Genomic DNA, 12,106 nt, shown 5'->3' with positions numbered 1-12,106 from the left:
TGAAAACAAACGATATCTGCTTTGATGATTGGATTTATATGATGCCTGGTTGAATATTACCCATTTGGTTTATTCCCAACCCTTTAGCCTGGATTCAAAAAAGGGGAAAAATATAAACCTGAAAACAACCGTCCTAAATCATTGACATGTATTTTCTGTAAACTTATGGATCATATCATCACTAAACACATCATCAACCATCTTGAAAAGAATAATATATTGTATGACCTCCAGCATGGCTTCCGCTCATAACAGATAACTTTACAAATGAAACTATCACGGTATCCAAAATGACCCTTTAAACTGGATCTCCGCCTTCCTAAATGACAGAACACAAACAGTTGTCCTGGACGGAGTCATCTGACCTAGCCCCAGTCACCTCAGGTGTCCCTCAAGGCACAGTTCTGGGCCCAGTATTATATTGGTATACATTAATGACCTACCAGAATACATATCATCCAGTAAGCTCAGATTGTTTGCCGATGAGAGTATCATCTACAAAGCCATCAAATCTCAAAGTGTCTATGATGCACTACAGTTAGATTTAGATGTAACTGCTAGTTGGGAGCAAGATCGACTGGTTGATGGCTTTCCATCCAGACAAATGCACAGTCCTTACAGTTTTCACAGAAAAAAAACACCGTTTAAACCTGACTATATCCTTCATAATTACAAACTCGAACTTGTCTCTTCGGCTAAATATCTGGGCATTACACTTTAAGCAAACCTCAAATGGTCAAAACACACAGACAACATCATAGCTAATGGCAACAAATCTCTGGGCTTCTTAAAAAGAAACTTAAAAACATCATGACAGATAATCAAAACCTCAGACATACATGTATCTGGCACTAGTCCGTCATAAACTGGAACATTCATGTTTAGTATGGAACCCTCACACAGTTGAACAAACCTCTAAAATCGAGATGGTCCAAAGGCGAGCTGTCAGATATATCTGTAACAGGTACCATAACATCAGTAGCCCGACAGATATGATAAACACCCTAAACTGGCCCACTCTACAAGAAAGAAGAACACGCACAAGACTAATAATGTTCTACAAAATAGTACATCAAATCGTAGCTATACCATCTGCTATTCTCATACCATCAGAAAGTAGAACCCGCAAAAAACACAATTATACTTTTAGAAACATTTCAACCAAAAAGGATACATATAAATATTCATTTTTTTTCCATATACCATAACTCAGTGGAACTTATTGCCAATGCAAACAGTCGCTGTCGCCACAGTCGATACTTTCACAATTTAAAAAAATTAACTAATTTCCAAATATTTTTGTTTTTGTTTTTGTAAATACTGTATATGTATAGGCAACGCTACGCAAACAGTAAATAGTCTTCAAATCAATGAAGAACTACTGAAAACTAAAGAAGGAACTACACTAACACAGGTGGACTATTAACCACAAAGCTCATTTTCCACCTCTAAGCCAGGATCGATACCATCCCTAGTTGACCAGGATTGACTGCATTAACCATTTATTACATTGTCCACATATTACCCTGGATCAACACCATCATTTGTAAATTATTGTCAATTAGAAACATTAACCGCTCTGATTGAGTTTTAAACTAATTCGTAACCATCCTTTGTTGACTTTAAACTACTTGGGACATTATTCATCTATAAGCCTTGATCGACATTACCCCTGGTTGAATATTTCCCATTTGGGATGTTATCTATCTATTAGCCTTGGTCGATACATCCATGGTTGACTATTGACAATTTAAGTTGGGACTATATATATATATCAACCTTTTAGTCTAGATACAAACCCCATCTGGTTGACTTAAACAATTTGGGACATTATCCATCTATAAATTTGGATCAACACCACCCCGTGTTCACTATTATCATTTGGGCCATAATAATTCGCCTACATTATTTAGGGTAGATACCTACCCTAGCTGACTTTTAACCGTGATCGACAGTGCCGAAGTTGTTTTTCGTTTAATGCTATTAGATTAAATTACCGTTAGCTTTCTCTTTGAATTTCTTCACAGTGGGTTATCCCAAGACCTAATTATTATTAAAGATTACAACTAGTCATTGATATGGGTTTTGCACATTGTTGAAGACCGTACGTTGACCAATAGTTGCGTATATTGTGCGTTAGTCTCTGGTGAACATTCGCAATCAAACTACATCTCCGTATTTTATACCTGTTGTGGAATTTAAGGAAACTAAAATAAACAAACACAATATTCTTTCTTTCAAAACAATCATTTATGAAACTGTTTTCTAGTATCATGTATACCACAGTTGTCATAGTATTCGTATATGGATAGCAATAATCCATCCTTTTAAAATACACCCATGAGTATTTTGCATATCTGTTAAAAGCATAATGTCCCTGGAGGCTATAACTAGTTCTTGGCCATTATTTCAATATAGATTTGCCCAGCAAAAATAAAGCAATAGTTAGGCATGTTAAGCAGATAGATTCCTTCCTCGTTAATAGTTTGCTGCATGTAAGACTACGCGACTTTTTATATGCTACAATAGGTATTACTATATGAAAGAGGTCAGGTATAATAAATCCAAGATTTCTCATTCTTTGAAATGTTTGACCATCCATAAACAACAACTGTTTAAAGAACTGATCTAAACCACCTATAAGTATATGCACTATATTGATAGACAATACTCCAATTAATTGTGGCGGAGTTATGCAATCGTTACTGGAGCACATGCGCACAACAATCACCGAAGATATCAGTTCAGTCACAGTAAAAAACAATTGGTGAACGAACTGAGAATAGAAATCGTCATTAAAATAGTTCAGGTATCCCCACCAAGAATAATAATGCGGATGAATATCCAACAACAATAAAAATAACATTGAATATCTGAGATTTCCTTCCACATGTAACCGCAACAAGTGTTTTACTACCTCATATAATCCTAAAACTGCCGCCATTGTTATCGTCCACATCATGAAAGTTTGTTTAGTGGCGTTGAAATACATGTGTTTATATCCAACTCGCATTTGGCTTTCATATGACCCTAAAATAAACAAATACATCTTTAAGTTAATTGTTTAAAAAAAAAACTATGTAGAAAGGATATACTTTTGAATACAAACTTATGTTAACTTAATTTGAATTACATAAAAAATAAGGTAAAGATTTTTTTGACAGGAAACATCATTTTAGAAAGGTTGTCCATATGTACTTTTGGTTCAAGGTTGTCCTGTGATAACTGATCTTCAATGACGTTATTTTGCAAGTCGCGTGAAACAATATATTATAAATTTATTCATGATCAATGTCTTAATGTCCAGCGTCAAATATTTCATCAATCTTCTGTGTGAATTTCAAATAAACTTGAAATCAAATAGAGTTCTCATGCAGGAGCTTCGTGTATCTTAGTTTCCATTATTTTTAAATCAATTTCTAGTTTATCGACCCCTTGTATATTCTTACACAAACCCGGCCATGTCTGCTCATTTACTTCCAGTTTACCAAATAGTATGTGTACGTCTCAATAACAAGATCTGGTTGGTATAATAAAATAAAATATATCTTCATTAAACAAACCTTTAAAAATAGTATCCCAGCAACTACAAGTACAGTCATCATGTGACACTGGCTTTTTGTCTGGAACCCATAGTTTCGAATAAAGAATTCCTAAAAAAAAAAGACGGATACATTTTAACCAAGGCTGACAGTGTTCAAACAAAAGAGAACAAAACTTTTTTTTTTCTTCAAGAAAACGTTTCATTTCGCAGTCCGGAATGTACTTGTTACAAAGACACATACAGTTTTTACCAATGAAAGAGATCAGAGTTATGCCGCTTTTCCCAATGAAAAGTCACTCGAGTCTAGCTACACACGGCATTATCAATATGTAGTCTTCAGACATTTTAATACGCTTATGTTATTAATGATTATATATTCATATTACTGAGAAGCCGTAATTTTCATAAAGGTTATTTTTTTAAATATAGTGCAAGTTTAATAATGAACATTTAGTCCGGTATAACTGCTAACAGTTCAATTCGATCTGTATTACCCGGCAGATAATTTAAGAGTTGGAAATGCATGTTTATGTCCTCTCATTCGAATCAGTACATATTGGAAAAATAATTATTCTTCAATTTTGCTATTTCATGTTGTTTGTCTTAGATAAAGTGTGTGTTTGCTCTCTCATTTATATGAACTATTATTTATAGACAAAAGAGACGATTCACCCTCCCAGATTGTGAACTTTCCAGCAGCGCATGCATTTAGAGTATATTTTTACAGCCATTGGTCAACGTAGAAGATATAGAGTGATAGAGTGGGATGTTTTGCAGAATCCGGAGCTGATATTTTTGGAAATTTGCGCACGTCTATATGAAATATATTTCTATCATCTATAAAATTTACACTTGCATATATACATGTATACATCAGGCGCGGATCCAGTATTTTTGAAAGGGGGCAAAACTCTAAAACAAAAACAACAACTGTAGATACTGCCGAATAAAGCAATGCGAAAAAGAAATTGACTATTTTTTAAACTTAATTTCACTTGAAATAAAAGATACAAAATATACAGTTAAGTCTGCCTATAATACATGTATCTTAATTGACATCTAGAAATTAACAAAGAGGGTCGGTTGAAAAGAAAACGTTACGACAAAAGAGACGATTCACCCTCCCAGATTGTGAACTTTCCAGCAGCGCATGCATTTAGAGTATATATCTTCCAGTTAATACGATATTCCTGCGTTGACATTTCTTATAATGATTTCATTTCAAGGAAACTATCAGATAAAGAGTTTCTCAAGTTGTGAAGTTGCTATCGACCCCTCGAAACTTTACAAACGCGCTCACGAGTTTGTTGACCGTTAAGGAATATGTGTTACTCGTATGACGACGCATATGTTCCCACAATCCCAACCTCTTTTCATTGAATGTAACCTTCCGAATTAGACTTATCACCGAGAATGTGCTCGCATGAGCAACACGACGGGTGCCACATATTGAGCAGGATCGTCATACACTTCATGCGCACCTGAGATAATCGCCAAATTTTAGTGGGATTCATGTTGCTCAGTCTTTAGTTTTCTATGATGTTTTTTTTTTGGTATGTTTTTGTGTTACTTTTCGTCATTTTTCGTTTTTGCCATGGCATTGTCAGTTTGTTTTCGAGTTTGAAAGTTTTACCCTATGGTGTCGTTTGTCTTATTTCTCTGTACCTATGTTTCTGAAATGGTATGAGAATAAAACTAATGCTAATGAAATAATCAAAATCGTAATTGTCTTACGTGTATCAAATAGGTGAGCTTGTTGTTTAGATTGTTAATCTAATTTGTTTGAAAAATGAAAAAAAATATTCATGATAATAAGCATGATTACTTTTTTGTAATCTCATTTATTTACAAAACCAATTGACTAAACACTTAAGTGAAAACAAAAACACTTTTAAAAGTGTCAACAAATGTTTCTGTGTATAAGCTGTTTATTTCCTGTATGTCGATTTTGTATTTACATGAACATGATGAACATACATTCGTTAAACACAAAAATACACATACTAAAAACGCCTTACACAAGGTAATATATCATATATGACAGAAACAATCTAAATTTTAAGTATGTTAAATAAACATTGTTGCTTTTTGTTATTTTCTTTTTAAATTGTAATATTGAACCAACTGTCTCTCGCAAACATACAATTTACAACTTGCTTCAAGTTGACTATTATATATCAGAGACATTGTACTATATCGTCTCTGATTATATTGACAAACTTTTATGAAGATTTATTGTGAACATTGTATGGTCTTTTATTATACTTGTCCTGAAGATATATCTTCTGTCTTTACTGATTCTATTTAAATAACCAAACTTGCATAAATCAGGCAATATAAATTGAAATGCTATGCGTTAATATATGCGACTGCTATAAATAGCGGTTAAATAGCCTTTAGATTTGTTTATAACAGAAAACTATAATAAAGAAAGTGTGTCTGCGTGTAGATGTTGTTCTTACCTATATGAAAATATGGCAATATGACAAGCAGGCAGAATCCTACCAAACACTGTGTATAAAAGGATCCACACAACATCTTAAAGCGTTCCATCGAATCAATAAATGCGCTCTACACGGATGTTGTCCACCATTTCCTTTCTCACTATAATTAGGATAAATAATTACTCACTTTCACTACGGTAAAACACAAACTTGTTAATATCAAGTCGATAATGACGGTAACCTCAGTTGGTCATGACTCTCAGGGTCATGAGTGTATTGATCAATAAGACTTTTAAATTGTGCATTGTTGTATTTATACACATAAAGAAAGGAATCCAACATTCGTGTAGAGCATAATCCCATTTCTATTAGATCTATTTCTGATCATATAATTATAAATTCATACCTGTGATTTAAAGCAACAGAATATTTATATTAGAAAACAACGGATATGGGGTATCCATCCATGAAACTAACATGACTAACAGGACCAAGTCAAGCCAAACTATAAACATTAGATTTTTATCCAAAGTAAACATTTTAAATACGATATAATTTAGTTGGACCAAGCAAGACCAGGTTATATGATTTAAATCTACGGTGCATTACATTGTACCTCTTCTGCAAGTATAAACTCCAAAAAGCACAAAGTTCAACTATTTCCCAAAAGATCAAATATATTATTAAATACATCAAGACCCTGACCAAATGCACACCTTCAATCACGAGCCTTCAATATATGTACATTCAACCAGCAAAGTGACTGCAGTCTGGAATAACAACACAGGCACTTGTCTCAGAAAAAAAATTCCTGTTATAATATGGTATATAGGAATTTTTTTTGAGACAAGTGCCTGTGGTTAAACAATATGACCTCAACTATTAGTTGCGGGGCATACCTAAAGGGATGTTATGTTTTACAAGTTTTATCGAAATCGTCAGATTTCTTTTTCAGAATAGACATAACCTTTCTATGTGTATATCTATAAAAGTGGTTCAGGCGTGCCATAGTACTTAGTCAGTTGAATTTATTCAATAAAATAATGAAACCAATATTCCGGTACGGGGAAATAATGATGTAATTGAAAAAAGGTTGTAAATTGTTATTTTTTATGTCTGAAAACATCAACACCCTCGTACATGACTTATGAGGAGATTGGGAGATATCATATCAACTTGGAAATAAAACTAGATTGATTTCATTTTGGAGGAAATTCAACTCTCAAATTAACACATTCTCTATATAAATTGCGCTATCGCATGTCTATAAATGACAATGTGAATTTTTCATGGTTAATAAATATCATATGAAACGAGTGACTAGGTAATAGTTATACACCTAGGGAAAGGTATGTCTGGATAAGAAACCCCGTCAGCCGTATCTCGAGGTGTATAACTAACTTACACCCCTTTTTAAACTCTATATTGTTAACATTGATTATCAAATGAAAAAAATAACGATAGCATATATTTTATTGACAATATCAAACCATGATTTATAAGATTTTTTTGTTTTTACATTAAAACCCACTAGTAGCCTTTTTCGGTTATCTTAGTTCACACTTTGGCAAGTGAGTATGTTTTACCAATGTCAAGGCTGTTTTGCATATTCCAAATAAATCCTTGGGTTGATATGGATCAGCAGGTCAAGGTTGACCGTATCGTGTATTCATATTAAAAACAAAAAAATACGTCATGCTCCTTGTATGCAGTTGTCAATATGGAAGGGTATGAGACGGACGACATTTTTTAGCAAGCGTTGGATTTGTTAGATGAGACTAATTTAAAAGATAAAGGCAATATTATAACCCAAAGTAATTACCTGTATCTGTTTAATAAAGGTAATCATAACTATATTTTCTATTTTACGGTTTTATGGAGGAAAAAAGCCCCCCACTACTCGAGAATGAATAAACATTCATACACGGACCTACAAAGGGATAAAAAAGGAGTAATTGAAGGATTTTTTTAATTTAAAATAAATGCTTAATTTTTTTTTCGCTATTGGAATTTCCTCAAATTGGTTTTTTATTTATATCTTGAAACAATTTGTAGTGAACACTGTAATTAATTTCTTGTGTTCATGCTATTTAAAGAATAATTAATTTCTATTGTTACGAATAACAAATGAGGCTCATCTTCAACTTTACCAAGTGAGCAATTAGTACAAAGACGCTCAGATCTTTCTATATGCTTTTTTGAATATCTGTCCGTCTCAATTTTTAAAGAGTGAGCACTTATTCTTAATTTACAAATTGACTGCCTTTTTTTGAAGTCCTGCAATTCTAAATATTTTTCTTTTTTAAAACAATTTTTTATGGAAAAATAAGTACCAAGCTTCCCTTTTTCAGAGTTAATTGTTTGATACTTCAGTTTATTTCAAAAAGTGACATTACTTTTACATAGTTTATTTTTAACATACTGACATAAAGAACCAATTGATTGGTCAAAATTTGGTAATTCAATTTCTCTCTGAATATAATCTATACTAGAATACCATGTATTTACATTAGAGCTATTTAACTGTTTACAACATATAAACGCATCATATAATAGTCCTTCTGTCAAATGTTCCAGTCTATGACAATATTTTAACATTGATAAAATTATAGTAAAATACATAGGAAATCTACCAAGCTCTGACATTACAGCTATATTACTTGACTTTCTGTTTACACCAAGAATTTATTTCATAAATTTGGTGTGAGATTTTTCAGAAGAATCCTGACCAAAGACTTTTTCTAATATATAATCATTATCTTTTTTACCAGCAGCTGAATCTGTTCTAAACATTCCCCATATTTCACTACCATATAATAGTATGGGTTTAATTGTATGATCATAAAGATGTAAAAAAAGTAGCAATACTAGGGTTAGATGATGACAAGCATCTCTGTAGCTTAAAACAAGCTTTTAAAGATTTGTTGTATAATTCATCTTTACACTGCTTAAATAAACCACTAGATGTAAATGTGATTCCAAGATATCTATATAATTTTGCACTTTCAATCTCTTTACCTCCAAAACGTAAACAGCATTTTAAAAAATTTCCTGGCTTGTTAAAAATTATACTTTTTGTCTATTTTAAATTTACATCAAAACACCATTCTACACAATATTCATGTAACATATTAATTCTCTTTTGCAAGCCTTCCTGTGTTTCTGAAAAAAATACTACATCAACAGCATATAGTCTACTCTACGGTTATTAATATTTACTGGATCAGGACAAGATAAAAACTTGTCAGGTAGATCATTGATAAATATTTTAAAAATATTTGGGCTTAAAACATCACCTTGTCTAACCCCTATAAATGATTTAAAACATGGAGTCATTTCATTATCAATTTTAACACAGAGGTCACTTTTACTATACATGTCTTTAATGATAGAATACAACTTTCCAGTAATATTGTTTGTTAAAAGCTTATATCTGATACCCTGATGGATCACTTTATCAAAAGCCTGTTTAAAATCTACAAAACAGGCAAATAGTTTGCCCCCTTTTTTACTTATATATTTATCAATAATGGTTTTTAAAACAAAAACATGATCAGATGGTCTACATTTTTATGAAAATCCAATTTGACATGGATTAATCACTAATTCTTTTATTAAAAATTTATCTAGTCTGTTATTCAAAACAGAGTTAAACAATTTACCAACACAAGAATTAATGGCAATGCCACGATAATTATCTGTTTTACTTGGATCACCAGACTTAAAAACAGCAGATAAATAGACTGATGACCACTGCATTGGATAAATACCAGATGAAAAAACATGATTAAACAGTTTCTGAATTAAAGGATTTAGAACTAAACTTCCTGCCTTTAGCATCTCATTAGGTATACCATCCAGACCTGAGGCTTTACCACTTTTGAGTTTAGATATTGATTCAATTATTTCTTTAGTAGAGAATCTATAATCTAATTCACAAAAAGTTTTATTTTTTTCCATATTTTCTATTTTAGAATTAATTTCTTTAATTCTTGTCTCACTTATTGAAGGAGATTTATTCAAATCTGAAAAATGATTAAACCAGGCTTCTGGTTCTACTGACTTTCCTTTACTATCATCTGTAGACTCCTTTAAAGAATTTATAAGTTTCCAGTATTGTTTTGGATCAGAATCTCTTAAATTGTCAAGGCTATTCAGGATGGACTGTTTAAATGTGCGCATTTTATATTTACGCAATTTATTATACTCTCTGTAGCATTTAAAATATGAACCTCTGACAATAGGATCATACGGAAATTTTGACAATAATTCTCCTTTAGATACTAGAATTTTCCTCTTTACACCTAAATCAGAATCAAACCATTTACAATTAGGTTTTCTTTTTTTTAGATGATTTATGGCGAAAAATATTTGCCTTTGTAGCAGCAACGTTTAGTATGTTTAAAAAATCAGGAACTGCTCTCTCTGAATCTTCATTGTCATAATCATGATTCATAAAATTATTTAAAAGAGATTTGCAAACAGGGTGGCAAAGTGCATCTTGAAATTGACTGGTTGATGATTTTGTCCACTTATAACCACCCGGAAATGCATTCATTTTAAACTTATTAACAGACAAATGTGAAGAATAAGTTGCTAAAATTCCAAAAGACAACTTACAATGACAATCTGAAAAATTTGGTATGAAATCTGATATTTTGAAAGATAAAAGTTTAGGTAAAAGTGCCTCTGAGACAATGACATAATCTACAACACTCGATCCTGTGGGTTTATGGCATGTAAATTTACCATACAAATCTCCCAATACTCTTCCATTTAAAATTCTCATTTTTGTAGATATACATAAATCTAATAACTGTTTACCTCTAACATCAACCTTACTATCATAACTATGTCTTACATCTTGAATAGTATCACAATCATAATCATTATATATAGGTAAGTGAGTATCATAAACATCATTTTGTTTAAAATCTGGCTCAGATCCTGACCGAGCATTCAAATCACCACATAATATAATATCTCCTAACTGTTTATAAGTGCATGTCATATCCTTTTCAATACTATCTAATACATCATCATTAATCTGATGTAAATAACTTGACATACTTGGAATTATATAGGCTAGACACAAATATATATCATTTGTTAGATTAAAAAAGTTCTTATTCAGTTTAATCCACTGATAATCTTTACTTGTATTTTGCAAAATGTTTATGCCTGGACGGATAATATTCTTTATTAGTATACCAAGGCCTCCATAAAATCTTGAATTAGAAGACTGTACTCTACAAACTGGGGAAAAATGTATCCCTCAACACTAATAGGGGTGTTATATCCCAAATGTGTTTCTGTCAATAGTATAATATCATAATGAATGATCTGTTTTAGAAATGAGGAGTCATGTAATTTATTGTAGGATTTTGAAATTAAGCCCCCAACATTCCACACACAAAAAGATAAATTAGATATTAGAATATTCTTGTGCTTATTCATTACTTCAATTAAATGTTAAGAAATAGTGTTGTTAAAGTGTGTACTGAAATATTCAAGTAATTTGGGAGTAAAAAATAAAATAAACCTTGTGTAATTCACAAGATGTTATATGAAATATAAGCACACACAAAAAATAAAAAAATCCCAAACAGATATGTTAAGTTCAAAACTAAATTCAAATAAAGTTATACAATACAATATTAATATAAATGTTTGTATATATTTGGCAGAAATTAATGCAAATAGGTCGCTTTGCCTTTAAATGTTATTATCCCCTGCGGTGATAACCACGATTGCCTCGAAACTGATGATTGTTCCCTCTTCCGCCTCTATATCTCTGGCCTCGGCCTCTGTTGTACATATACTGATGTGAGTCATCATCTGGCACAAAATCATTTGTATTGTCACGTTGGACTCTAGGCGGTGTATAATTGTATTGGTTAACATTGCGTTTCATGGGAGTTCTCGGAGGGAGGCCAAGAATTCAGTCTATTGTGTCTCTAATGTTAGATGCCAACATTTTTAATTTAGTGCCATTTAATGAAAGATGATAATTGTCCTTGGGATCCAAATATTTTTGGAGAGCACTCCCTTTAAATGCCATATTACATTACTGTTGTCGCATATCTCTACATTTGGTTCATTTCTGAGATCTTCCTTT

General features: G+C 32.0%; 1 protein-coding gene across 1 annotated transcript; it reads right to left on the bottom strand.

Moving 5' to 3' along the window:
• Positions 1 to 2,228: 2,228 nt before the first annotated feature.
• On the bottom strand, positions 2,229 to 6,375 carry LOC134707103 (uncharacterized). Its single transcript, XM_063566622.1, has 3 exons — positions 6,007 to 6,375; positions 3,564 to 3,653; positions 2,229 to 3,030 (listed from the first exon to the last, which is right to left on the bottom strand). The coding sequence occupies exons 1-3, from the start codon at positions 6,095 to 6,097 to the stop codon at positions 2,405 to 2,407; spliced, it is 807 nt and encodes a 268-aa protein (XP_063422692.1). The 5' UTR covers positions 6,098 to 6,375; the 3' UTR covers positions 2,229 to 2,404.
• Positions 6,376 to 12,106: the final 5,731 nt, after the last annotated feature.

Source organism: Mytilus trossulus, chromosome 2 (assembly GCF_036588685.1).
Source record: "Mytilus trossulus isolate FHL-02 chromosome 2, PNRI_Mtr1.1.1.hap1, whole genome shotgun sequence".
NCBI lineage: Eukaryota > Metazoa > Mollusca > Bivalvia > Mytilida > Mytilidae > Mytilus > Mytilus trossulus.
Note: the sequence above shows the minus strand (reverse complement) of the source record. Positions and strands in the feature narration are given on the sequence as shown.

Excerpts from the sequence above, each read along its gene's own strand:
- LOC134707103 (XM_063566622.1), bottom strand. The coding sequence starts at position 6,097 with ATGGAACGCTTTAAGATGTTGTGTGGATCCTTTTATACACAGTGTTTG. Across the intron at positions 3,654-6,006 it reads ATTGCCATATTTTCATATAG|GAATTCTTTATTCGAAACTA; the intron begins GTAAGAACAACA and ends TTTTTTTTTTAG. Across the intron at positions 3,031-3,563 it reads CTGGGATACTATTTTTAAAG|GGTCATATGAAAGCCAAATG; the intron begins GTTTGTTTAATG and ends TGTTTATTTTAG.